This window comes from Chrysemys picta, chromosome 2 (assembly GCF_011386835.1).
Source record: "Chrysemys picta bellii isolate R12L10 chromosome 2, ASM1138683v2, whole genome shotgun sequence".
NCBI classification, from domain to species: domain Eukaryota; kingdom Metazoa; phylum Chordata; order Testudines; family Emydidae; genus Chrysemys; species Chrysemys picta.
This window is the reverse complement of record NC_088792.1, coordinates 163,391,075-163,416,585: the sequence shown is the minus strand read 5'-3', so window position 1 is coordinate 163,416,585 and position 25,511 is coordinate 163,391,075. Positions and strand designations below refer to the sequence as shown.

The following is a 25,511-nucleotide window of genomic DNA, read 5'->3' as shown; positions in this document are numbered from 1 at the left end:
ACTGTGGGAGACCATATCAAAAGCTTTGATAAAGTCAAGATATATCACATCCACCGCTTTCCCCATATCCACAGAGCCAGTTATCTCATCATAGAAGGCAATCAGGTTGGTCAGGCATGACTTGCCCTTGGTGAATCCATGTTGACTGTTCCTGATCACCTTCCTCTCCTCTAAGTGCTTCAAAATGGATTCCTTGAGGACTTGCTCCATGATTTTTCCAGGGACTGAGACTGTAGTTCCCCAGATTCTCCTTCTTCCCTTTTTTAAAGATGGGCACTACATTAGCCTTTTTCCAATCATCCGGGACCTCCCCCGATCGCCATGAGTTTTCAAAGATAATGGCCAATGGCTCTGCAATCACTTCAGCCTACTCCCTCAGCATCCTCAGATGCATTAGTTCCAGCCCCATGGACTTGTGCATGTCCAGCTTTTCTAAATAGTCCTTAACCTGTTCTTTCACCACGGAGGACTGCTCACCCCCTCCCCATACTGTGCTGCCCAGTGCAGCAGTCTGGGATCTGATCTTGGCAGATGTGAAGACCGAGGCAAAAAAAGCATTCAATACTTCAAGCTTTTTCCACATCATGGGTCACTAGGTTGCCTCCTCCATTCAGTAAGAGTCCCACACTTTTCCTGACCTCCTCCTTGTTGCTAACATACCTGTAGAAGCCCTTATTAGCCTTCACATCCCTTGCTAGATCCAACTCCAACTGTGCTTTGGCCTTCCTGATTACACCCCTGCATGCTCAAGCAATATTTTTATACTCCTCCCTAGTCATCTGTCCAAGTTTCCACTTCTTGTAAGCTTCCTTTTCGTCTTTAAGCTCACCAAAGATTTCTTTGTTAAGCCAAGCTGGTCGCCTGCCATGTTTGCTATTCTTTCTGCACATCCAGAACACACCCAAAAGACAAAAGACAAATAAAAAACCTCATGCGAAGTAATAATTGCTCTGCACATGTTTTTGACTAAAGACTGGCCACATAACCAGTAAGTCCTGCTAAATTTTGAAAGTAAGGGATTTTTTTTATTCCCATTCATGTTTTTTTAGAAAGGCAATGTATACTTCTCTGTAGATGAAGTAGGGAAAATGGCAGTAGCTGTGATAAATATTAATTGTCAGTAGTTGCTAACAAATGCTGTAAAGAGAATAAGCATACATGTTTTTCACATGCTTCACATATTTTATTGCTACCATCTTTTTAGTTCAAATTTAAACTTTAAGTGAAACAAGAAACCCCGAACAAACTTTGTTACTTTGCTGGTTATGAGAATGGTGTTACAGTCCCAGTTTCAGCCATCCTGGCTTCTGACACAGAACTCTGTTGATGAGCCTCAGTCCTGACAGCAGCATTCCTGCCCTCATCATCCCCCATCATGCAGCTCTGTCAACACATCTCAATCTATCCTACAGCAACCTTGTTTGTACTACCCTGTTTCCCCGAAAATAAGACAGTGTCTTATATTAATTTTTGCTCCCAAAGATGCGCTAGGTCTTATTTTCAGGGGATGTCTTATTTTTCAATGAAGAAGAATACGGTACACATTTTTTTGCCTTATTATCGGGGAGGTCTTATTATCGGGGGGATGCCTTATATTACAACGAGAGGCAAAACTGTAAGTAGGCCTTATTTTCGGAGGATGTCTTATTTTCGGGGAAACAGGGTAATACAGCCTGGAGGAAACTGTAACCATTTTGTTCAAATATGATAGACTTATGGAGTTCTTACAGCAGGTAGAAAAATGCCTGAGTCAGAATCCTTAACTGTGGTAAGCTCTGAGAGAAACCTCATACACCATTTCCATCTTATTAGTTGAACAGTCATAAAAGCAATTCCAAATTGCAGTGCAGAGAGGACACTAGAATACTCACTCGCAGCAACTGAGTCATGCTGGGAGGATGCTCATCCTCTGTGTGTTCTCTTTCAGGGGCTGTGTTGTTAACTCCACACATCATGGGCTCCTTCTTCACATCCTCCATTCGATATATAATGTGTTTGAGGCCAGAGGAGGAATCCATCGGCTCAATTCCATATGTGACATTTTCCACTTGCAGCAGTCCCCTAACAATCGGATTAATACGCATTACCACCAAGTAACTACTAGACTAAATCCAGAGGCTGCCGTTATCAAGACGTTTGGGAAGGATGGGGGAGGGAACAACAAACATCTTACAGAAAGAAATATAGAACAAATCTAGGCCCCACTCCTGCAGACACTTGTGCGCTGTGTTTAACTTTAAGCATGCAAGCAGCCTCATGACTTCAGTGGAACAATCCACGTGTGCCATGTTAAGCATATTCATAAGAGTTTGCAGTATCAAGGCCTTAATCATCGACTCTGAAAACAGAAATGTTTCAGTTCAGTTAATGTTGCTATTTACATTTCTGCAACAGCAAAGCAGTAAACAGTGATGTGAATGTCAATAGACAAATCAAGAAAATCCTAAAGGTGCTGAAATTACCTCAGGTCAAAGATTTTTCAAATTAAAGTTGATCATAAAATACTTTAAGTGTCAAGTCTCAGTAAAACTGCTAATCAAGATTTTATTTTAAAACTCCCTAACACTAAGGAATAATTGCATACAATACAAAAATGATCATTTAAATTAACTTTCTATACAAGATTGTAAAAATACTAAGAACTACAGATGCAACAATTTCTGTTGGATTTACTGATGGCTGAACAGTGAAGTCAGTTGTTTTGGAGGGGTGGGGAGGAATTCTGGATTGGAAGTTTTGAGGACAAACGGTAGTCACACCAATCAAATAATTTTGTTTTAATCAAAATATTTGTTAGTTTTGTATCAACAAAAGACTGCAAAAACATGATGGTGTTAATTAAACACAATACTCTCATGCAGCCCAGCACCAACAGATGAAATACAGTTTGGCTCAAAACTAATTAAGTCAACAAGAGAATAAGATTCTGTTTCAGAGAATTGGATTATCACAATGCATAGTTGTGATAACTACATACACAAGAAGAGTTCTGTTACCTGAGTCCAAAGCAAGTGCTGACAGCAACAATAGAATCTGGTATCCCCTCCACATATCCCTGATAGTGGCAGTGTTCCTAAGGGAAAAAATAAAGAAATTAATTATGTATTAGTTCTATACTTACACAATGCAACTGACTACAACTGCTGCTATTGTTCACCTTGCTGCACTAACGTTAGGATGAGATCTCATTCTCTAACCTGAAGAAGTACGTGCATGAGATGGTGCCACACATGTGTTTATCCTCCACACAGGTAAACATGTGGAGTTAATCTAAATACCAGATGCTCTAGGACGCTTGTATTATTATTAAACACAATGAAAGCCAGCCTCCTAGTACTTGCAGGTCCATTTCACAGCCCAACAGGACCAGCAATTCAGCACTACTGAATTGTCTAAGGGACATCTACACTTAAAACACTACAGCGGTGCAGCTGCACCATTGTAGCGCTTCAGTGTAAACACTACGTACAAGTCCCCTGTCAGTGTAGGTAGGGCTTAAATTCAGCTGGAGCTGTCTGGAGCAGAGCTCCGGTAAATATTTTCAACCCCCTGGAGTTTTCCTGGCATGGGGAGGCTCTGGGAAATAGGAAGGGAAGGGAAGGGAAGGGAAGGGGAGAGATAGCTCAGTGGTTTGAGCATTGGCCTGCTAAACCCAGGGTTGTGAGTTCAATCCTTGAGGGGGCCATTTGGGGATTTAGTTGGGAATTGGTCCTGCTTTGAGCAGGGGGTTGGATTAGATGACCATCTGAGGTCCCTGATATTCCATGATTCTATGAAATACTCTATGAGAATTTAATCCCTGGGTGTAGGTAATCTACCTCCCCAAGAGGTAGCAGCTAGGTCAATGGAAGAATTCTTCCACTGACCTAGCACAGTCTCCACAGGGACTTTGGTCAGCTTAAATATACCACCCAGGCATATGGATTTTTCACACCCCTGGGCAACATAGTTATGGCAACCTAATTTTCCAGTGCAGACCAGGCCTAAATCCCACCCCATTAGCTCACTTACCTGAACACTAGCAAATATGCTCTTAGGCCAGGCCTACACTAGAAAATTAGGTCAGCATAACTACATCACTCAGGGATGTGAAAAATCTATCCTCTAAGCAGAGTAGTTAAGCCAACCTAAGTCCCTGTGTAGACAGTGCTAGGTTGACGGAAGAATTCTTCTATCAAACTAGATACCACATCTCAGAGAAGTGGATTAGCTACACTGATGGGAGAATCCCACCCGTCTATGGTCCCTAGACCCCTGGGGGTCTGCAGACTAGATCTAACATTTCCAAAGGGGTCCGCACCTTCATTTGAAATTTTTTAGGATTGTGCAAATGAAAAAAAGGTTGAAAACCATTGGTCTACACTGAAAGTCTACAGAGGCTGTAGAGTTTTAAGATTTTACAGGTATGTCTACACTTAAGTCTACTCTCCTAATGTCTGTTCTAATATTAATCAACCAGGCTCTGAAACACCATCTGTGAACAGTCTCTGGACTTGAAGCTGAGCTGTCCAACTTCAATGTTGTTTGTTGTCCCCTTCCCACCCCATCCACAAGAAATATCTTAAGTTCAACCCAGTCGCTGTGAGCCAGTGAGGAGGGCTTAAATTCTCCTCGACTATTTCCAGGCACCAAGGCTCCTGCAGGTTTGAAAATATTTACTGGAGCTCCGCTCCGGTCAGCTCTAACTGAATTTAAGCCCTGCCAGTCAGCCATTCAGCCTTCCAGGAATGAATTTTGCATGATACACTCTTTGGCTTGTGTATAGCCTCTCTCTGGCTAGAGTGAAGTAAACATCTGCTATTATTGCCAATGGACAAACACTCTGTGCTGCCTAAGCATGCCTCGACCAGCCCTGACGAGGCATTGTCAGGAAAACAGAACAATGTGAGATGAAAGCCATTATCCACTCAAGCTTGACTTCCAATGAGATCCCAAGACAAGACACAAAACGATCCATTCTAATGCAGCAATTCCATCCCCTGGGAGCGAAACATGTGGTTTCACAGCCTACTAAATACACAAGATTTACATCACACCCCCAACACAAAAACCCATACAGGGGCATGCCCAACATGCTCTGTACTCGACCTGGCCCTGTTTTGTAAATTATCCTCGGGGGCGAGTACAAGGCAAATGCATTTCATTCTGTGCCACACAGAATGTTCACTGCATTGCATCTGTAGCTCTAAGGTTCTCTAGTAGACATATTTTTGGAGATCACTGTAGTTGTCAGGCGGCTGAAATCATTTGTTCTTTGGCCTCGTGCCTTACAAAGTTCTTAAAGCATGTAATAATCCCCAGAGCAACAGGGCTTGTCACGGCCTCTGGCTGAACTAAAGCCTCACTATAAACACAAACTGTGTTCCTCCTTTGATTCAAATACCTGCCTTTCCATAGAAAGGCAAAGGAGGGAGGGGAAAACCAAAAAACTCAACTGCTCCATTTTCAAGCAAGAGATAGTGTGCATCACACCACACACACAAACAACAGAGCAGACTTTTTTTAAACAAGGGAAGGGTGGATAAAGTAAAATGCGCATATACTTGTTATGACATGAGGCACCATTTGTGTTTGTTCCATGAAACCAGTTAATCATTCTTTGAAAATGTAATGTCTAATGGCCATCTGGTGAAGCAACGGGGGTGGAAGCAGTCCATATGGGAAGAAGAGTTGTGCACACTTTTTCTAGTTAAGTAGTTCTGATTATAATCCATGGACCACTAGTGCTATAGGATCGCAAACATTTAATGATCCAAGCAGTTGGGAGAGGAGTATGGCTAAGAGGGAAACAGTCCATGAAAGTTGTTATATTCTATATCTGGTTTTATACTGCTTCAAAGTGCCATAAAGAGTTATATCTGACAGTCATTAAGGTGAACTGCCAACAGGGTGTTTTGTCCCCCTCGATTGCTCTGACGCATGGCAGACAGGACCAATGCCCTGGAAGGGGAGGTGGCGTTCAGCGAACAATAGAAACATTATGTTGCTCTTGTACTTACAGTATAGAAATATACCAGTATAACCAGAATATAAACAGAAAAGACGCTCAATGGTTAATCAAGACAAGTATTTCCTTTTTTAATTAAAAAATTCAGATTAAAAAAACACACACACACACACACACACACAGGAAAAATCCAGTTTTTTAAATAAAACGTGAGTGCACACCCACCTGCCTGCCCTCCCACCCATCACAGAAAAGTGTGATTTTTCTAGTGTTACGTGCCAGGGGCCAGATTCCCATCTTAAATCTCAAGGCATCTTCCCAGGTTAGGAGTGAAATATGTTGTGCATTTTACAGATTAGAACCTACTCCTTTAGAAGACGCTCCAGTCAGTTTCTTAATACATCACTCTTGAATAATGCAGAATTATGAAGTCCTAATCACCCTGCTTCAACAAGGATACAAAAGAAAGAAAACCCACCTGCATGTCCGGATTTTCAGACTGCAACTTCCCTTCCTCACTGTAGGTATATACTGTGAAATCTTTGGGTAAAAATTCTCTGAAAAAATGGGGGCAGGGGAGGGGAGAAACACAAAAATGTTGATGCAACAAGAAAACAAACAGATCCTCGTCAATAGTGGTAGTATTGAAAAATCTGTATTGAAATAAGGAAACTGATATTAAAAAAAAAAAAAAAAAAACAACCATGAACCACTGAGGAATTATGCAGTTACTAGGACCTATTCCTCTATGTAACTATACTATGGCAAAACTCAAGGTACTGAGATAGGAGATTTAATGCAAGAATCTACCACCTCCTCAGGGATGAAACACAAAAAGACAAGAGAAAACATCAAAACAGAGCTAAATGCTCACTAGCTGTAAGGCAGGGAATAGAAAAGTGCAGCAGTCAGAGGCCGACTGGCTGCGGCTGGCTTCTCTATCTCCAGTTTTGAAGGAAAGCATATTGGGAAATATTTTTTAAAAGGGTGACCCAGTACTGAACTCAAAGATGGCCAAGCAGCCAGAAAGCAGAGAAGTCAAATCCCCATGCTTTTGAGGACCGGGGATCTGATGAATGACAGCCTGAGACCCCACAGCCTAGTGAGTTTGGCCAAGTTGTCTCTTTTGTTTATTATTACAACATGCTGATTATGAGGAACATCAACTTAAAAAAAAACACTTCTGACTGATTTTAACCTATTGTTGTTACAAGCCTTAAAAATCACTAATCAAGGATTAGAGAAAAAAATATCTCTATGTTCAGTGTGTGTTTACAGCCAGTTTCCTCATTTGCATGGATCTTGACCACAGCAACAAGGGAAAGAATTTAAAAATAAAATTGTAGAAGCCAAAAGGCAGCAGCTAAAAATGGTAGGTGTTTTGTTTGAAGTGAGATGGGTCCTTTTAATCCCTGCCCAGATCCCGCTTCCTGTACTTGAGGTTGATCACCACATCATCAAAGCAGCTCAGAAAAATGTTTAGTTGGTACCCTACTGTGGGGGGATGGGAGGGAGGGAGGGAGAGTTAGTCCACTTTCAACTGTTTCCCTGTACAGGTTTAACAGAGCTAATGTACAAACACACTTTGGACACACCACCTCCAGGACTGAAAACAGCATGTTACCTGGAAACAGCATCCAGGACTGGAAAGATCTAATGCAGTTGATAGGAAGTGAATAATCCCAGGACACGGTTACCAGAAGCCAGAGGGAAAGACGAGTCACTTACTTGTTTTTTTCTAGGTGAATTATGTGTTTCCTTCCCGCTACATGAATAACATATGACATCTTGTCCTGAACACAAAAGAGAGAACACTTACATGTTGTAATAACAAAAATGCTCTCTCAACCATCATCCAAAACCCTGGAGTAAACAGCAACCACATGACCAGTTATTCTAAATGTGCCACTAATGTAGGGTGACCAGACGTCCCGATTTTATCGGGACTGTCCCGATATTTCCTTGTTTGTCCCGCGTCCCGACCGATGTGCGGTCGGGACACTGGACAAACAAGGAAATGCTCCAGAGCCCAGAAGTGCTCGCGCCCCCCTCCCACTCCGACTCCGCCCCCTCCTCCCCCGATTGGCTCCCTCCCCGAATCCCCGCCTCTACCCCAGGCTCACCATTCCTCCTCCCTCCACAAGCGCTGGAGGGAGGCCCGGGAGACGCAGGGGAAGCGCGGGGCTGAGGTGAGTGAGAGTCCGGCCTGGCCCTGAGCAGGCAGGACTCAGTTGGGTGGTAGGGAGAGGAGGGGGGCGGCCCACGGGGCCAGGCAGCGGCTGCTCTCCCCCCCTGGGCAGCGGGACTCAGGAGCAGCCACTGCTGCAGCTCCCACTGCCGCGGGGGGAGGTAGCGGCCGATGGCCAAGCTCGGCGGCTGCGGCTCTGGCGCCCAGGCCTGCTGCGGGGACCCAGCAGCGTGTACGCTGCGCCCAGCCCCTGGCCAGTCGCGTCTGGGCTGCTGCCCAGCTGGTGCTATCCCACGGCGGCCCTGGGGCGGAGGCATCGGCAGCCCAGCCCCATTTGTTCCCCTGCGGGACCCGAGCGGGACAGGGGGGCTGGGGCCTGCTGCCCCACTCCGGGGCCGCCGCGGGATAGCACCAGCTGGGATAGCACCCCGCCCCCCCCCCCCCCCCGCGTCACCCTCCCCCGCATCCCAATATTTGACTTGGGTGATCTGGTCACCCTACACTAATGTCACCTTCATCAGCCCGGCTGTTAAGGAAGGCCTTATATTCAGCTGGTAAATATGCCCAATGGTCTGTGATGGGATGTTAGATGGGGTGGGATCTGAGTTACTACAGAGAATTCTTTCCTGGGTGCTGGCTGGTGAGTCTTGCCCACATGCTTAGGATTTAACTGATCGCCATATTTGGGGTCGGGAAGAAATTTTCCTCCAGGGCAGATTGGCAGACACCCTGGAGGTTTTTTGCCTTCCTCTGCAGCGTGGGGCACGGGTCACTTGCTGGAGGATTCTCTGCACCTTGAGGTCTTTAAACCACGATTTGAGGACTTCAATAACTCAGGCATAGGTTAGGGGTTTGTTACAGGAGTGGGTGGGTTGTGCAGGAGGTCAGACTAGATGATCATAATGGTCCCTTCTGACCTTAAAGTCTATGAGCTGCTATAACTCAGCCGTGAGGGTTTACTTAAGGCCATCACTATGCACATTCATTCTCAGTTCACATATATTTAGTTCCCAAATTATTGCCTGCCTTGGCCATTTCTACACCTACAAAATCCAAGAGACTGAGCTAATAAAGAAACTCCCATTCTTAAGCATTTTGCTGATTTCAGACTGCAGGCATAAACAAAATACGGGTAATCCCGTTATGTCACATGACACTCCAGACACAAATTCCAGCATAGTTCTAACTCACTCATAGAAAGTTATTTCAAAATTAGCTTTCTGCGTTTAATTATTCCATCAATAGCATGATTCTAAGTCTCCTGGAAAGAAGCTTAGTGCTTTTCATATAATCTTCTCAGCTGGGAAAGGACAATGCGGTTTTTCCTTCAGCATGTATGTTCTAGTCCTTTATGGCCTATTCTCTCCACTGCCTGGTACTATCCCAGTAGGTTGGGATCTGTTTATTTAAAGGGACAGTTCAAACTGACTGGTGACAACATTAATTATCACAATATGAGCAAGCACTGGCTTACCACTGCAGTCAGCTGCAAGGCATCTGTGATACAGCATCACGCCCCGGTCACAGAAATCCTGTTAATCCTGACCAACTGACAGTCAGTTTAAGCCTTAAGTGCCTTAAAGTGCACAGACTTTGTCCTACTGTGGGGAAGTTACATGGCTTGATGGGTCTATGACGCACTAAACGCCATCATCTGAAAGCCAGCACAATGTCTTGCATATGTTGTGGGAGGCTGGACACTTGCAATCATTTGCAGTTACATTGTTCAGGGGATGGACTAACTGAATTTAGGGCCAGTTTTAGACAAAGCTGATTCAGAAGCAGAGAATGATTTTGAACACTTCCAAGTACCTGTACTGAGGAGGAATTGGAGGCCGCTCGCCGCTCTCTTGTTAACCTCTGTGGATGTATAATTTCATAGGAAGACAAATGAGAGGTCTGCTGGAAACCTAGAAAAGAAAAAGCAAATGCTGTCACATTCATGTCACTAAGGAAATAAAACAGACAGACCATGCCCAAGGAATGAAACAACTTCTCTTTGGAAGGATGGTCCAGGGGTTAAGGTGCAAGTTTGGGATTTGAGAGACCCGGGTTCAATTACCTGTTCTGCCACAGACTTCCAGAGTGACCTAATGCAAGTCACTTAGCCTCTCTATGCCTCAGTTATCTATCGGTAGAAACAGGACAATAGCACTGCCCTACCTCTCCTGGGTGTGATGAGGATAGACACATTGTTAGGTGCTCAGATACTACAGTAATGGGAGCCACATAAGTACCTATGATAAATTTGGAACCAGACTGACTCTTATAACTGGCTTTCTATCTAAGACATTTTATTTTTAAATTGATACAAATGAAGGTATTAACCACTGATAGCATACTTAATATCAGGTATGGTATCTTCTTCACACAAATATAGGATACTATCCAACCTTCTGCATCAAAGAGGGACAAACTAAGAAGCTTATACTCAGCATTTAATGACCGGACTAGAGGAAGAAAATAAATTCTGCCAACCAGCCTATTGTTCATGAAAGTATCGTACTCCAAGGCAGCAGCATATGTTTAAAAAGATCAACTCCCTTCTGAAGAGGGTGCTTCTGACAGGTGCAGGGGAGCACAGGGCAGAACACCACCCATCCGGATAAAAACTTTCAGGCCACAAAATGACTTACAAATACACACTGCCACAAAATACAGTGATCACCTGAGAACTGGAGAGTAATAAACTAAGTTAGCCAGACTGCCTCAAATAAGAAGCTCATTCAAGACTCAACAATCTGATAGTCTCTTAAAATACCAACAACAATACCTTACACCTTTCATGATGTTTCAAAGCACTGTATATCAGTATCATTATCCCCATTATGATATATGGGGAAAATGAGGCACAGAGAGGGGTAGGAACTTGCCCAAGGTCACCCAGCAGACCAGTGGCAGAGCTGGGAATGGAACCCCCACGTCTCCTGAATCCACATCCACTAGGCCCACTGCCTACCTAGATTATACTAGAGAGGCTCCTAAAACCTATTTTTCTCCCTCCCCAGGGTGTAACAGCAGCAAACCCAGGCAGCAACTCCTACAAAACTCAGCAATGCCAGTCAAAGCTTTTACATGTTAAAGGCTGTTCAAGCACAGTAGGCCACAAAAGGGCATTTTAAGGACTTCCTGAATGCATGCAATATATAATGGAGAAGTAGCCTCTTTCAGGAGAAAGTCTAGCATAGAATATTGTTGTTATATACAGGATTTATACAGGCATCCTAGCAACATGATGCAGATGCTTCCTAATAAGAACAGCTGGACAACTGAGTTGGGATAAAATGCTTCTAATGAATTTACGCAATAAAATAAGGTAGCACATGTGGGTGTATGATCAGCCAAAAAAACCCAGGGTCTGTGCTTAAGCCAACAGCCATTCCCCTTGGAAAGATGGTGATGGGAGCTACACAAAGGGTTTTAAGTACAACAGATTTTACTGGCACATAACAGTGGAATCAATGAGCTCACCAGAAGGGCACAAGCTTTAAAACCTAAAATAAAGAGGGAGGGAAATATTTCTATTTCCTGTAACAATTCAGCTCCAAAACTACATTGCCATTCTTGTAGTTTATGATCGCTGAGGATCTTCCACAAGGAAATGTCTACAGTCCAACTGGAGCTCACACTAGCTGTTTGCCACAATGGGAGGAAAGGGAATAAAGCAGCTACTGACCAATACACAGCACTTATTTTAAAGCAGCAGCTCAGCTTTGAAGAACAACTCCATTTTCTACTACAGAATGTATTTACTGCTTTGTAAGTCACACTTTGGGTCACCACCATGACGTAAGCACTCTCCCACTGGTGGCCTGCTCCATCACTGGAGAGTAGGTTGGAGTTTTCAAAAGGCATCTAAGAGAGTTTGAAATTCAATGAGACTTGGGCCACCAACTCTTTAGGCTCCTTTAAAAATACCATCCCTCATCATCATCATGGCTAGCAAACTGCACTGAAATTTTAAACATCTGGGAGCACTCTTTGCTTGGCCACTTGCTGCAGGGATTTTGAGGAAGTTGGGTAAGACAGTCTCTCCAACAGGGATTGGTATTAAAATAAGCCAAAACATCTTACGTATTTAAAGCACCGTGCCAGTTTAACACTGCCTCTCCGTGTTAATACTGCACACACATCCCCAAAAGCCCTTTTATTCCAAGCACTGCTGTCCTGCGGTCCAGCTGATGGAGCTCAGCAGGTACGTTCCTTAAAAAGGACAGCAATTTTAACTCTGGAGTACCTTTCCTGTTCAAGTATTTGGCTCTGAACAAATAACAGTCAGTTTGGGGGGTCGAGGTCCATGTGTGCTAGACACAGACTAGTAGCATTTTGCTTTGACAATACTGCCTTGTGTCACCATGGCTACTCCCTAGATCTGAGTTGGGGTCCCCTAAGGCTGTTCTTGATTCAGCACAGGTATCACTGTAGAATTATGAGGCCTTTCACACTTGAGCTATATCTTCACTGACAAACAATCTGTGTTTTTACCATGGCAGCAGCAACCCGGATGTCAAAACATACTGGAGACAAGGCACTGCAGTTTTACCATGAAGTAAACTAGGTAAAATCCATCACAAACAAAGGATATAGGGTCCAGCCTCCCTAGGTACTTTGCAGTAAAAGTTACAGGTGCCTTGTCTCCACTTGGTTATCTCACTATAAAATCCTAAGGCATGTCAGTTCTCATTAAAACAAAGAAGCCTTTTTGTCAGTGAAGAAAAAACTTTTGAGTTTTACTTACTAGTAGATTCCTGCACCAGTCCTGCTGTTCACTGACCGTTCAGTGCACTCTGCACTGTACAGACAGAGAAGGACAGGGAGCTCTGTCTATATTACACTTATGCAGTACAGTTCAGACATTTTTGACACAAGAAGAGGGTGGGGGGTAAACTTACCCATGGTGCAGCTTTCTGCTTCTCTCTAGTGGATCATTGCTGAAAGGGTTGACAAAAAGGAGGACACTCTTACTATGAGATACGTAGCTCTGCCTTGCAAACCCAGAGAGGAACTGTACCCTATGTTTAATGATGGATACTTCACTGAGAAGAGAAACACAAACCTAACCCCCCCCCCCCCCCCCCAGTTTTTAATCAGAGAGTTTATCCAAGTCTGTTTTGTCCACACAACATGAGACTCTGCATGTCTTTGGCCTTTTTAAAGTGCTCTCAGACAGACGGGCACAATGGCACTCTGTACAATGGCAACTAGTTAATTGCTAAATTAAACTTTGGCTTCCATGGCCCGGCCCAGCCCATCTTGAACTCCCTGTTGACAGGGTCTGGCTTCAGGTAGAGAACAGCTGAATATATCTCTTTGTGTATGTCAGAGAACAATGGACTGCCTGCAGTTGGCTCGGCCCCTCGTGGGAGAAGAGATCTGAATGTGAGGGACTCATCTCAGAACCAGGACTCCAGTCCCCCACAAGGCAACACGTCAAGCTGCCACTAGACTGACAGGCCAATCCAAATCACATTTGTGATATTGCAATTAATAATAAAATCTAGCTCATATATAGCACCTCTCATCAACAGATCTCAAAGCCCTTTCAAAAGAGGTCGGATCATTATCCCCATTCTACAAATAAGGAAACTGAGGCACAGAGAATTGAAGTGACTTGCTCAATGTCACCCAGCAGGCTAGTGGCAGAGCAAGGAATAGAACCAGGTCTCTCAAGTCTCAATTCAGAGGTTTTAAACATCACCAGAATCCCATCTTATTCTACAATAATATTGTATCCTGGAAGCTAACTCTCCACTGTACTGTGATCTTGTGAACTAAGTGCTGGTTAAATTTGCCATCAGTAAGGCCCTACATAACTCCAGCCCTGGCTATGTATCTGACCTAGCTTTGTCTATTAGCACCCCTCACCCGCTCTGCTGTCAGCAATGCCAATCTAGATACCCCATTCTTCTACTTTTCCCCACAGACTCCTCCATGCATTCTTTTACTTCTCTCCCTAAGCCAGGGACACCCTCCCAGCTCCAATCCACCAAGCCATCCTCTCAGATCTCTCCTTAAGACTCAGTTTTTCTCCAATGCTCACGAGAGGGGACCCAATAAATCAGCAGTATATTTATCCGTTTATAAAGTCTTCAAATGTGCACACATCTAAACTGAGCCACCACATGATCATAATACAACAGTCTTTACGGACGCTTCCTCATCCCCTCCTCTTTTCCTATTTTTACATGCTTGCTCATGTCTAGATGTATTGGCTTTAAGCTCTCTCTCTTTTTGTTTCCGCAAGGCACCTCGCACACCTTTGGGCACAGTTACAAAACTAAAACTAACAGTGATCTACAGAGGTACTGAAAAACAAGCCTGCACAAAAGAAGACCCGCTTTTCCTATCTTAGGTGGCAAACAGCATCTGGAAGACTCTTCATAGCCCTGAAAAGCTAATCATTTTCCTCACCAACAATTGGGCTTATGCCCAGAATTAGTTTTAAGGACCAGACAGGTTCTGTATTGACACTGCTGCAGTGACAAATAGAGATTGGAACCCCAGGCACTTTTCCACCAACAATATCTCAGCCTGGAAGCAAAAGCAATTAGAGTATTTTCAATTCCGGTCTCCCACACTCTGCTATCCACTCAGAGTTTCAAATCACACTAGCAAAGTGTAGTCACTCACAGAGCTACAACACTTCTTGGAAAAGGAAGGTGTAGTGCATATACTGCAGTAAAACATTCTTTAGTTACTCTGATTTATTGATTGGAGGATATGCCAGAAGGCTATAACCCCAGCTCACAATAGCCCTTGTTCATAAAGTCTAGAGAGGGTAAAGAGCATCCGACAGTCACATCCTCAGTCAGAAGATAACAGAGGGAAGGGACGCTTCCTTCCCTGGGATAAGCCACCACAATCTACACCAGGGGTCGGCAATGTTTGGCACGCGGCTCGCCAGGGTAAGCACCCTGGCGGGCCGGGCCAGTTTATTTACCTGCTGACGCGGCAGGTTCGGACGATCGTGGCCCCCACTGGCCACGGTTCGCCGTCCCAGGCCAATGGGGGCGGCGGGAAGCGGTGCGGGCCGAGGGATGTGCTGGCCGTGGCTTCCCGCCACCCCCATTGGCCCGGGACGGTGAACCGCGGCCAGTGGGGGCCGCAATCGGCCGAACCTGCCGCGTCAGCAGGTAAATAAACTGGCCCGGCCCGCTAGGGCGCTTACCCTGGCGAGCCGCGTGCCGAACGTTGCCGACCCCTGATCTACACTCTCACAAGTGACGACTCCACACTTGCCACTTCTAGCACTTCCATTTTCAATTGCAGACAGATTCTTCTTCACATCCTGTCCCAGATTTCTGTAAATCATTACTGTCCACTGTTAAACCATTTCCATATCCCACACCAAGTGGTGGCTGCATTTGAGTGGTGAGTGAAGGGAACCCATATACTTTGTGGAACATTTTGGGACTCCTTCAGGATAAAAGATTAAGATTCCATTAAATATGGCAGATTTCACAATAGAGTGGAGGAAGTAAGTAAGTGAGAAATGGAGTATTCTATTGAGGTGGGTCACTTCTTTTACAGGGCAAATGCCGGAAATCCTTCCTCTTATGCTAAAATTTCATTCCTCACCCACAGAAATGTTAGGGTACACTTACCCCATAGGCTAATATATATGTGCGTATTGATGACAGGTATGTACGCACATCAGTCTCTTGTGGTGTACTTGTTAAGTCTGTGGGTACAACATTGAAAGACCCCCTATGCCATTCTCCATTGGTCTAGATAAAAGGTCATAGACATAGGCATGGGTACTCATCTATAGGTAACAAGATATAGGTCAACTTTACTTTTCTGGGTAAAAGTCTTGATATAGATATGCTAACTGTGCCTTAGCTTAACATACGGGATATGGCCTGTAGGTCTCTTGCATTAAAGTCAAACTTACTTTAATATAAATTATAAACCTATTACAATAAACCAAATACTTAAACTATAAGAAAAGTGTGTGTGTATATATATATATATATACACACACACACACACACACACACACACACAAGCAAGCAGGTTAGTCCTATAGGCTACACTGCTGCACCCCTCCTGCACTCCAACCCCCTGCCCTGAGCCCTGTCCCGCACGCCGCACCCCCTTCTGCACCCCAACCCCCTGCCCAAGCTCTCAACCCCCTGCCCTGAGCTCCCTGCTGCACCCTGCTCTGAACCCCCTCCTGCACCCCAACCCCTTGCCCAAGCTCTCAACCCCCTGCCCTGAGCTCCCTGCTGCACCCTGCTCTGCACCCCAACTTCCTGCACACCGCACCCCCTCCCACACCCAGCACTCCCTCCCGCACCCCAACTCCCTGCCCCAGTCCTACATTCATGACCCTGCATACAATTTCCCCACCCAGATGTGGCACTCGGGCCAAAAAGTTTTCCCACCCCTGGTCTAGTCATTTGTACCACACTCCTCATCAAACCTAACCACCTGTTTTGGTCATTCCTTCTTAAGTGTAATTTCAGTTGTGACCACATTCCCAAGCAGAAGAGCAGCTGCACCCATTGCAATTATTTTGTCTCATTAATATTATCCTAATGACTTCTTCAATTAACAAGGCTCCAATTGCCAAGTGGAAGGTGTGGAATCGGAAGTGGGAGGGGAAGGTGAGTCACAAGAGGAACTTTGCAAGTGGTCCACTGTGTGTGCGAGTTTGAGAACCATTAAAATACAGCACACAATCATGTCAGCCCTGTACAGTTTTAAGGCAGCATTTTAAGCAATTAGGGCCCTTTCTGCTCACGCAAGAGGATCTGTAAAAAGCAACAGAGGGTCCTGTGGCACCTTTAAGACTAACAGAAGTATTGGGAGCATAAGCTTTCGTGGGTAAGGACCGTAGATGATAACTAGTATCATATGGCTTCTCCCACCCCAGCCTTTACAACCTGGACACATTTACAGATCTTTCCATGGTTTAATTGCAATCAGAACTACAACACCACATCATATAGTCTGTGTCTACATTAGAGGGATATGCCCTGACTGTGACACATTGCCAGTGACTCCCAACTCCTCCCCAGATCCCTTCAAGTGGTGTTAAAGACCCTGGTATGAACAAAAAGTCAACTGAAGCTTTGCTATGATGGGCAACAAACTAGTAGTTAATACCAGATCGTTTTCCTAGCATAGGTCACACTGACTGTCTGATCCAATGCAATAGTTCAGACTGCTGATAGCCAAGTCAGAGCAATAAAGGCAGGTAAAAAACTCGCCCCACCTCTCTAAACAAAGAGATGAATGGATGCAGAGATTCTGTCACTGAGAGAAGACCCTACTCCTGGCAGCATCCCTGGATCCAGCAGTGCACTGGAAGGACCAGCAATAACTGTACAGCATGACTCAGGCCCAGGGCTCCCCTTTTCCTGGAATCTTTTGCCTCTTGCTGCATGGATTTATTTATTTTATTCTGGGTGTATATATCACCACCTCTTAAAGGGAGAGAAGAGACTAGACTTTGACACCAGCTGATTTTGCTTGCTCCTTCTCATGGTTATGATGAACTTTACTACACAGAAGACCTCCACTAATACTGCAGCAACTGGGTTTCCCTACTTCAAAGTATTCTACTGAATTTCCAATTCACAATACTGAGCCTTCTGGGAGAAAAAACTTGCACATGGAAGCACATGTAAAAAACAAACAGTGTTGTTCACGTGAGCATTGAACTTGCTGTGGGAGTACCACCAACCCAGGAATTGGCTCATTTACCATAAACTTGAATGACTCAGATACACAATAAATTAAACCTAGCAACTCAGAAAACATCACAATTAGCAATAATAATGAGTTCTAACCTACTCATGATTATTAAAACACATTTATAAAAAGATACCTATTACTGTAGTATCTGGATGCATTAAGTACTTAGAAATATAATTAAATAATTACATTGAGTAACAGAAAAGGTGAACTAACCAATTCATTTTATGCTCATGCACAATAAGTTGTTCCATGAACAACATTAGAGCATTGGGGGGGAGGGGAAGGGGCGAGACCTTAGAATTTTACTGCATTTGAGGCCTTCTATGGGATTAGAATACAAACAGTGTACTTCACGGCAGAAGCAAGTTTTCATCTTTTATGGCTTTGGGGAAATTAAGATGTTTCAGCTTTGTTTTGAAAATACTGCTTGGGCTCACTTTTATGTATTATTTAGAGATTAATACAAACCCCATCCTCCTTAATGCAAATGCCAAGCTGCGTGTGAGAGCTGTACACAATCTAGGATACAGACCCAGAATGCTGAGAGTTTAACCAGGGTTGTCGAGGAGCCTATGTGTGTACTGGTCTTCAGCAAATGTGCGATCTGGCTACAGAAATGCATGTAGCATGCAGGACTGTGATATGTGTGGAACAAGCCTACCTCCAAAGATCTGCCCGTTTCATTTAAAGTCACCAGCTTCTTGCAGGCATACTGATCCCCAAAGCTCATACTTCATAGGCTAGACTGTGCCTAGCGCTTACATAGTGCTGCTCTATTTTCAAAGCACTTTAGAAACAAGTCAGGTTCTCCCCGTGCCAGAAAGAGATTCCTCACTGTCCCCTGCCCTCAAACTTTAATTTTTTTATCCTAGACCAGAAATCTTGGGAGTCTTCTCTGACCCTAAACTTTCTTATTTCTTGCAGCATTTTCCCTCCAGGCCAATGGGAGCTGCTGGAAGGCCTGGAGCAGCAAACCGCAACCAGTGGGAGCCACGATCGGCCGGACCTGCGAACGCGGCAGGTAAACAAACCGGCCCCACCCGCCAGGGGCTTTCCCTACACAAGCGGCGTTCCAAGTTTGGGAAACACTGGTCTAGACTGTTACCATGCCTGCTTCTGGCCTTTCTTAATTCCTACGCTAATGTCCAGAAAGCACCAGATGACTACTCTCTTGTACAGGAAGTGTGATTCTTTGCCATCTTCACTGGCTTCCAAGCCATCTCTGAATCCCATTTTTTTTTTTAAGTTTTCTTCCTGGTTTTCATAACATACCAAGTACCTGCTCCACTGTCTCTGACCTTAGAAAGTCACTCTCCAAGCTCCCTAATCTTAGGCTCTCCTCTCCCCCAACCCCATCATACTAGTATCTCAAACAAATTAAGTATGGTGGCTATTTTTGGTTACCAAAACAAACTAGACTTCATACAAGTTGAACCACAAGAGAGGATATACACCAGGGGTCGGCAACGTTTGGCACGCAGCTCGCCAGGGTAAGCACCCTGGCGGGCCGGGACAGTTTATTTACCTGCTGACGTGGCAGGTTCGGCCGATCACGGCCCCCACTCGCCACGGTTCGCCGTCCCGGGCCAATGGGGGCAGTGAGAAGCGGCGCGAGCGAGCGATGTGCTGGTTGCAGCTTCCCGCCGCTCCCATTGGCCCGGGATGGCGAACCGCGGCCAGTGGGGGCCGCAATCGGCCGAACCTGCCACGTCAGCAGGTAAATAAACTGGCAAATAAACTGCTTACCCTGGCAAGCCGCGTGCCAAATGTTGCCGACCCCTGATATACACCAAGATATTTAATGTTAACCACACAACTCAAGGTCCCATAAAGCTCAGGTAAAGCCAGCAGTTACGTTTCTCCAGTGTTAAGCTACCAGAAAGTAAATTTTCAAAAGTTCTTTTTTTTTTAAAGAAGCACTGAAAGAACCAATTTTCACTATTTTAAAGTTTATTCTTCCTCCTTTTATTCCACTACAGGGGAAAACAACCTCCTATCCCCTGACTTTTCTGCTGAGTTCTGTCCTCATCTGTGTTGCTGAGACGGAGGGAGCTCTCTAAGGCAGCTCAGCAATTTTCATGTGTTAAACAAGAGAATTCTCATAACTGAAGATTGCAACTGCCAGGAAAATTCAGAGCATAAATGTTGAGATGTGCTTTGAAAATAACTTTTTTAATTGATAAAATATGTAGTTAGAAAGTCAGAATTGGTATAAGATTCTAAATATCAGGGGGAAAAATAAACTCTGAAAGTCAGAAACTCTAGTAAGCACGAGGCATAGCTCCCCTCCCACGCAATGTTAGAACATTTTACTACTATATTACACTAATACTTGATCTTTCTAGGGGTACAGGTAGGGAAAATAATGCCCAACATACATAACTGATGGCATTTACTAATGTACATCTTTTTGTGATAATGGCTTCCTCAGTGACTTATCAGTTTCTGAGTGACACTCCAACTTCCGTCTATTTATTTGGGTGTGTTCAAAATAATCACATTATATGTGGAAGAAACCATTCATGGTGACCTGATATAATAAAATAAGTAGTTCCTGGCTTTCAATTTCCCCTGAAGTCTTCAGTGTTTCTCCCCTCTTATTTATAATGAGGTCTGAGCCACAGGAAAGCTATTATCTTCCTCTGTTAACATGTAGATGATGACTAGTTGAACTGAACTCTTAGAAGATAATTAGTAGTCACACAAACATTTGATAAAAACACTTCTGTGGTGGACAGTATTTTCCACAACTGCAGGCAGGAACTGAGTTGTTAGCCCTCACAAGAAGAACTGACCATTCTAACATTAGAAACAAATATTCAAAAGACACATCATTTAAGACTGTTCCTGATTGCTCTTTTACTGGTGCTGCTCAGTCTGTTCAAAACTCTCCACTTCTGAGCCATTACCTCTGCATCTCTACCAGAGCATAAATTCTTATAGATTATTTCCTGGAGCCCCTCCATGCTCTGCAACATGCTATAAAAACTCCAGGAGGGTTGCAAATATTTACTGGCGCTCCACTCTGGACAGCTCCAGCTGAATTTAAGCCCTGATCTCTACCATTAAAGTCTCCCTCTTCACTTTAGCCTACAGCTCCAAACCCCTCTCCTCCTTACATCCTTTAGTGTCATCCCCCTCGACCTCCCCCCAGCTGTATCCTGAAAGAACACCTGGACTTTTAGGACTTTAAGTGTGAACCGTCTCTTCCTTTTGCCGCTAAGCCATCTTCCTATCTCATTCACCTAGATGGGGGTCCTGCCCACCTCTGACATGCTGTTGCTATTCTGAGGGTACACCAAACCAGCACTTACTCAGTCTTCTGCACTAGGATTCAGTCTACCCCAAACAGCTTACAACCTACCCTGAAAACATAGCAAGTGAAAGAAACAGACACAGAAGGAATGAGACAGAGAAGGGGAAAGATAATAGCAACATAATCATGTGACTCACAGATATACTGCTAGACTCCAAACCCGTCTCCTGCCCAAACTAAAAATCTTGGCCTCTCTCTGTAACATCTCCTCATGGTTGTGTAGCTGTCAGCGCAAGCTTAATATGGCTAAAAGCTCCTAATCTTTCCCACAAGCCCTCCCTACTACCTCCTTTCTTGATAACTGGACAGCACCAATCTGTCACTAAGGCCCATCATTTGGGCATCATCTTTGACTTGGACTTCTCTCTAGGTCCTCCAGGCTATGAATCTGGCCAATTCTTTCTGCATAACATCTCTAAGAAATGGCCTTTCTTATCTACCCATATAACTCGCATCAGCTCACGTCTTGATTACTGCAACATCCTTCTCTCTGGCCTTGACAAATGCAATCTTGCCCCGTTCATATCCATTCAGAATGCTGCTGCAAAAATCATTCCCCTAGCCCATTGCTTTGACTGTCACCCTTCTTTTTGCATCCCTCTGCAGTGCTTGCTTCACCCCCGCAATCACATTAAACACCAGCAGCTTGTGTCTTCACTTTCAAGGCCCTTTGTGGCCTAACCACATCCTACCTATCATCTCTCATTCGCCACTAGATGTCGATTCCCATCTTCTATCGTTCCACAATGCCAGCCTCCATCACCCACTTGTTAAATTTTCACACAATCACCTTTGTGCTTTCTTCCATGCTGCCCCTCATGCTTGAACGAGGTCTCCATAAATGTCTGCAAAACTAACTCATTATCCTCCTGGAAACTCCTTTGCTGTGATGCCTACAAAAACTTGACAACAGTTAGGTTAACAGTGTGCTGAAACCACAGCCTATCCCATGCTCAATACTGTCTTACTGTTTTCTGTACTCCCATCTGTCTGTATCCATCTACTGCCTATTGTCTTATACTTAAATTGTATAAGGATCTATACTTGGATAGGGACCATCTTTTTATCCTGTTTCTAAGGGATCTAATACAATGGGATCCTAGTCCATGACTAGGGCCCCTAGGCGCTATGGTAATGCAAATAATTAATTAAAATGTGATTTCTCAGCACACAGCATCAATGTCATAGCTTCAGATAACACCAATCAATAAATATGCCAGGAAACTCTAGCTAAGAACCTCTTCGTTTACGATAAACAGAAGAATCCAAGAGAAAGGGTAGGGCAGGGTAATGTCCTTCCACTACAGGGAGACAATAGATGACAGACTTCAGACATTTCAGCCCATAGCATGTGCACAACAGGAAAATCAGCATTATAGGAGCACACTAAACAAGGGATGTCAGAGAACAGAAGATCAATTCCCTATCCAGGGGACAGGGAAGTTTAGATGCACACAGGAAAGTTGCATAGCCACCCCTACTCCTGTGTTTTTGAGATATAAGCACCGAGGGAACCCCTCCCTATCCTCAAATATTTTGGGGTGAGGCATTAGCAGTCTGTATAAAACAGCTCCTCAACCACCCCATTTTTGGAGGGGATTTATGCACATGGTACCTTTCTAGGTTTGAGAGGGTTACACTTTGTGCTTTTTTAGGTGGTTCTATATATAGGGTCCCCTAGCTGGTGGGAGATAGGGGGCTGTCCATAAAGATTACCACCACATCCCATTCTTGGGAGTCTGTGTAGACAACACTCCCAAGTTTGTGATGCGGGTTGATACACAGAATGCCCTATAATCCTGTTGTAGTAAAGAGTATGTATGACACCTTCTGGGTTTGTGATGGCGGTTGCAGGGGTGAGTACACAGGGTGCCCTCACCTCTACAGTTTCATGGAAGTCTGTACAAAACACACAGCATCACCCATGTTTAGTTGGAGGGTGAGGGGATCTACATACAAAATGCCCTTCATGAGTCTGGAAGATCCTCTTTACCACACACTGGGGTTTCTGAGGGACAGAAGTGAATACAAGGTGTTCACATCACATCCTGAGTCTAGACAGACATCCCCAGTTAGACACTCTCCCTCTCAGAGGGTTTGGCAGTCTGGGCGCCCCATGGTTTCAGGGAGTCTATTCAGGGCACTCTCCCTTGCCTCAGGTTTTGGGGATCCCTATGTGAGGAGTTTCCTGGATTTGGGGGCTGCTGCATTGTGCATATCCCCTTACGAGAGGCTTTCAGGGATGCATATGCAGGGAGTGGGTAGGAGGGCATGCCTGTACGAAGTGCCCCCCTTGCCCAGGGTTTTTGGGCAGCTGTGACCCATCACAGAAAGCTCTCCCTTGACCAAAGTTTTAGGTGTCTACATGAAGTTCGGGGGGGGGGGGGGGGGGGAGAGGGGTTGCTTTGCTCCCCTAGCCAGAGATGGGGGAGTGCCTCTGTGGCATTCTGATAAAGAGTGCTCCCCTAGCTGAGGATTTAGAGGTCTGGAGACCAGGGTTTCACTAAAGAGGGGAACTCCTATCACTGGGGTCTCTCCTTTGCCTGAAGTCTGCATGCCGAAAGCACCTCCCGGTGTATCAATTCAGTTCAATTTTATTAGACCACATATGACATTATGTCTTTTGCAAATACAAAAAAATATGCAAACTAAAAAGGTGACATGTCATACTACTAAAATATCAATCAGAACTCAATAAAAACTCTCTTTTTCAGCACAATGCTAAAAGGGCAAAAAAATGCCACCTATTTAATTACTAACATGGACTAAAATACTAAAAACGTTATCTTTTGAGATGGTGATAAAGATTTTTTTTTTTCAGACAGAAGAGGTAAAACCCAGCATACTCTCAAAAGTCAGAAAACTCTACAATCCAGAAGATAATGAGATAGATCAGCAGTTCTCAAACTGTAGGTTGCAACCCTGTTTTAATGGGGTCACCAGGGCTGGCATTAGACTTGCTGGGGCCCGGGGTTAAAGCTGACGCACAAGGGTCACGGGGCTCAGGTTGCAAGCCTCCCACCCGGGGCTGAAGCCCTTGGGCTTTGGCTCTCCCCCTCCATCCACACCCACCCAGGGTGGTGGAGCTTTGGCTTTGACCCCCGGGCTCGGGCAGGCTTAGGCTTCCCTCTGGAGTCACAAACTAATTTTGGTTGTCAGAAGGGGGTCGTGGTGCAATGAAATTTGAGAACCCCGAGGCTGATCTTCCAACACTCCAGGTTTCCATGGGCAAAAACAGAGATGTGAAGGATCTTTTCCATATCTGCCTTTAAAGAAACCAGTTTCCCTGGTTTGGAAACTTAACTGAGTACATGCCTTACATAAATGAGATTTTGATAACTCATTCAAATTCGGTTCAACAAAAAGGGCCATTTTCAAAGCAGATTACAAATTTGCATTTGGTTATCATGAATCACAGCTAGATCTTTTTGTTAGGTACATCCCAAAGGCCTCCCCTTTGTCCAAGCTCCTGGGGTCCCCACATTTACTCCGAGAGCTCTCTGCGCTTGGGGCCCTGCTGCCCAGAGTGCACCCCATGCCAAAGGCCGTAGTGCACTCCCCGAATCCAGGACCTCTATGATGTGCTCTAATCCCTGGGAAGAAGAGGTAGGGGCAGACAGCGGTCACAGGGCGCTGCCCCTTACACAAGGTTTTGGGGACCATGTGCTCACACAGCCTCATGAGATCTGTGGGGTCCTGTACAGAGCACTTCCCTTCCCTGAAGTTTGGGGTCTGTGCTGGGACCCCCTGGATTTAGGACCTCTCTGTGCGGGGAGCCCTGGGGAATGGGGGGGGCTGCTGTCCCTCAGTACTGCCCTTCACACGGGCGCTGGGGACTCTAGGCTGGGACCCCCCAGTTTCGGGACTCCTGTGTGCGGGGAGCCCGGGGTCGCTTCCAGGGGCCCCTGCCAGCCCCACCGCGGGTCCTTCCCCGCAGCCCCACTCACCTGGCCGCTCCGCCGGCAGGCCCGGCCTCGCGAGGAGCAGGAGGAAGAGGCAGCTCCCCGCGGCCCGGGCCCAGGCCATCCCCGTCCCCATCCCCGGCTCCAGCTCGGGCGGCCGCTCGGCGTCCTATGGAGCCTGCGCGGCGCGGCCTCCTCAGCCCAGCGCCAGCCCCGGCCCCGGCGCGGGCCGCCTCCTCCCGCCGGCCGGGGGTGGAGCTGGGGCGGGGGCACCCCAGGGCAGGGATCCGGACCGCCCAGCACAAGGACCTGGGGACACGCTGGGGGCGGGGGCACAAGGACCTGGGGCAAGGACACCGGGGCTGGAATTGGGGGAGCTGCTGCCCCCGGGCTGGAAGCGGTTTCCATCACACACAGGGTTTACAGTTGGGTTCAATGGTTCTCAGCCCCCTG

The 25,511-nt window shown here is 45.5% G+C and overlaps 1 protein-coding gene across 3 annotated transcripts in view; it reads right to left on the bottom strand.

The window, feature by feature from the left end:
• Nucleotides 1-25,289, bottom strand: part of ADAM9 (ADAM metallopeptidase domain 9) — a 52,305-nt gene extending 27,016 nt beyond the window's left edge. The window contains exons 1-7 of one of the 3 annotated variants that reach the window (XM_065584711.1): nucleotides 25,104-25,221; nucleotides 13,028-13,066; nucleotides 9,948-10,045; nucleotides 7,676-7,740; nucleotides 6,426-6,504; nucleotides 2,997-3,073; nucleotides 1,872-2,061 (exon numbers count right to left, since the gene is read on the bottom strand). In XM_065584711.1, coding sequence (XP_065440783.1) covers nucleotides 1,872-2,061; nucleotides 2,997-3,073; nucleotides 6,426-6,504; nucleotides 7,676-7,740; nucleotides 9,948-10,045; nucleotides 13,028-13,031 — 513 coding nt within the window. In that variant the 5' untranslated portion in view covers nucleotides 13,032-13,066; nucleotides 25,104-25,221. Of the gene's footprint in view, nucleotides 1-1,871; nucleotides 2,062-2,996; nucleotides 3,074-6,425; nucleotides 6,505-7,675; nucleotides 7,741-9,947; nucleotides 10,046-13,027; nucleotides 13,067-21,946; nucleotides 22,054-25,103 lie in introns of those variants that run through there. The other 2 variants (XM_065584709.1, XM_065584710.1) reach the window with 2 other exon arrangements.
• Nucleotides 25,290-25,511: the final 222 nt, after the last annotated feature.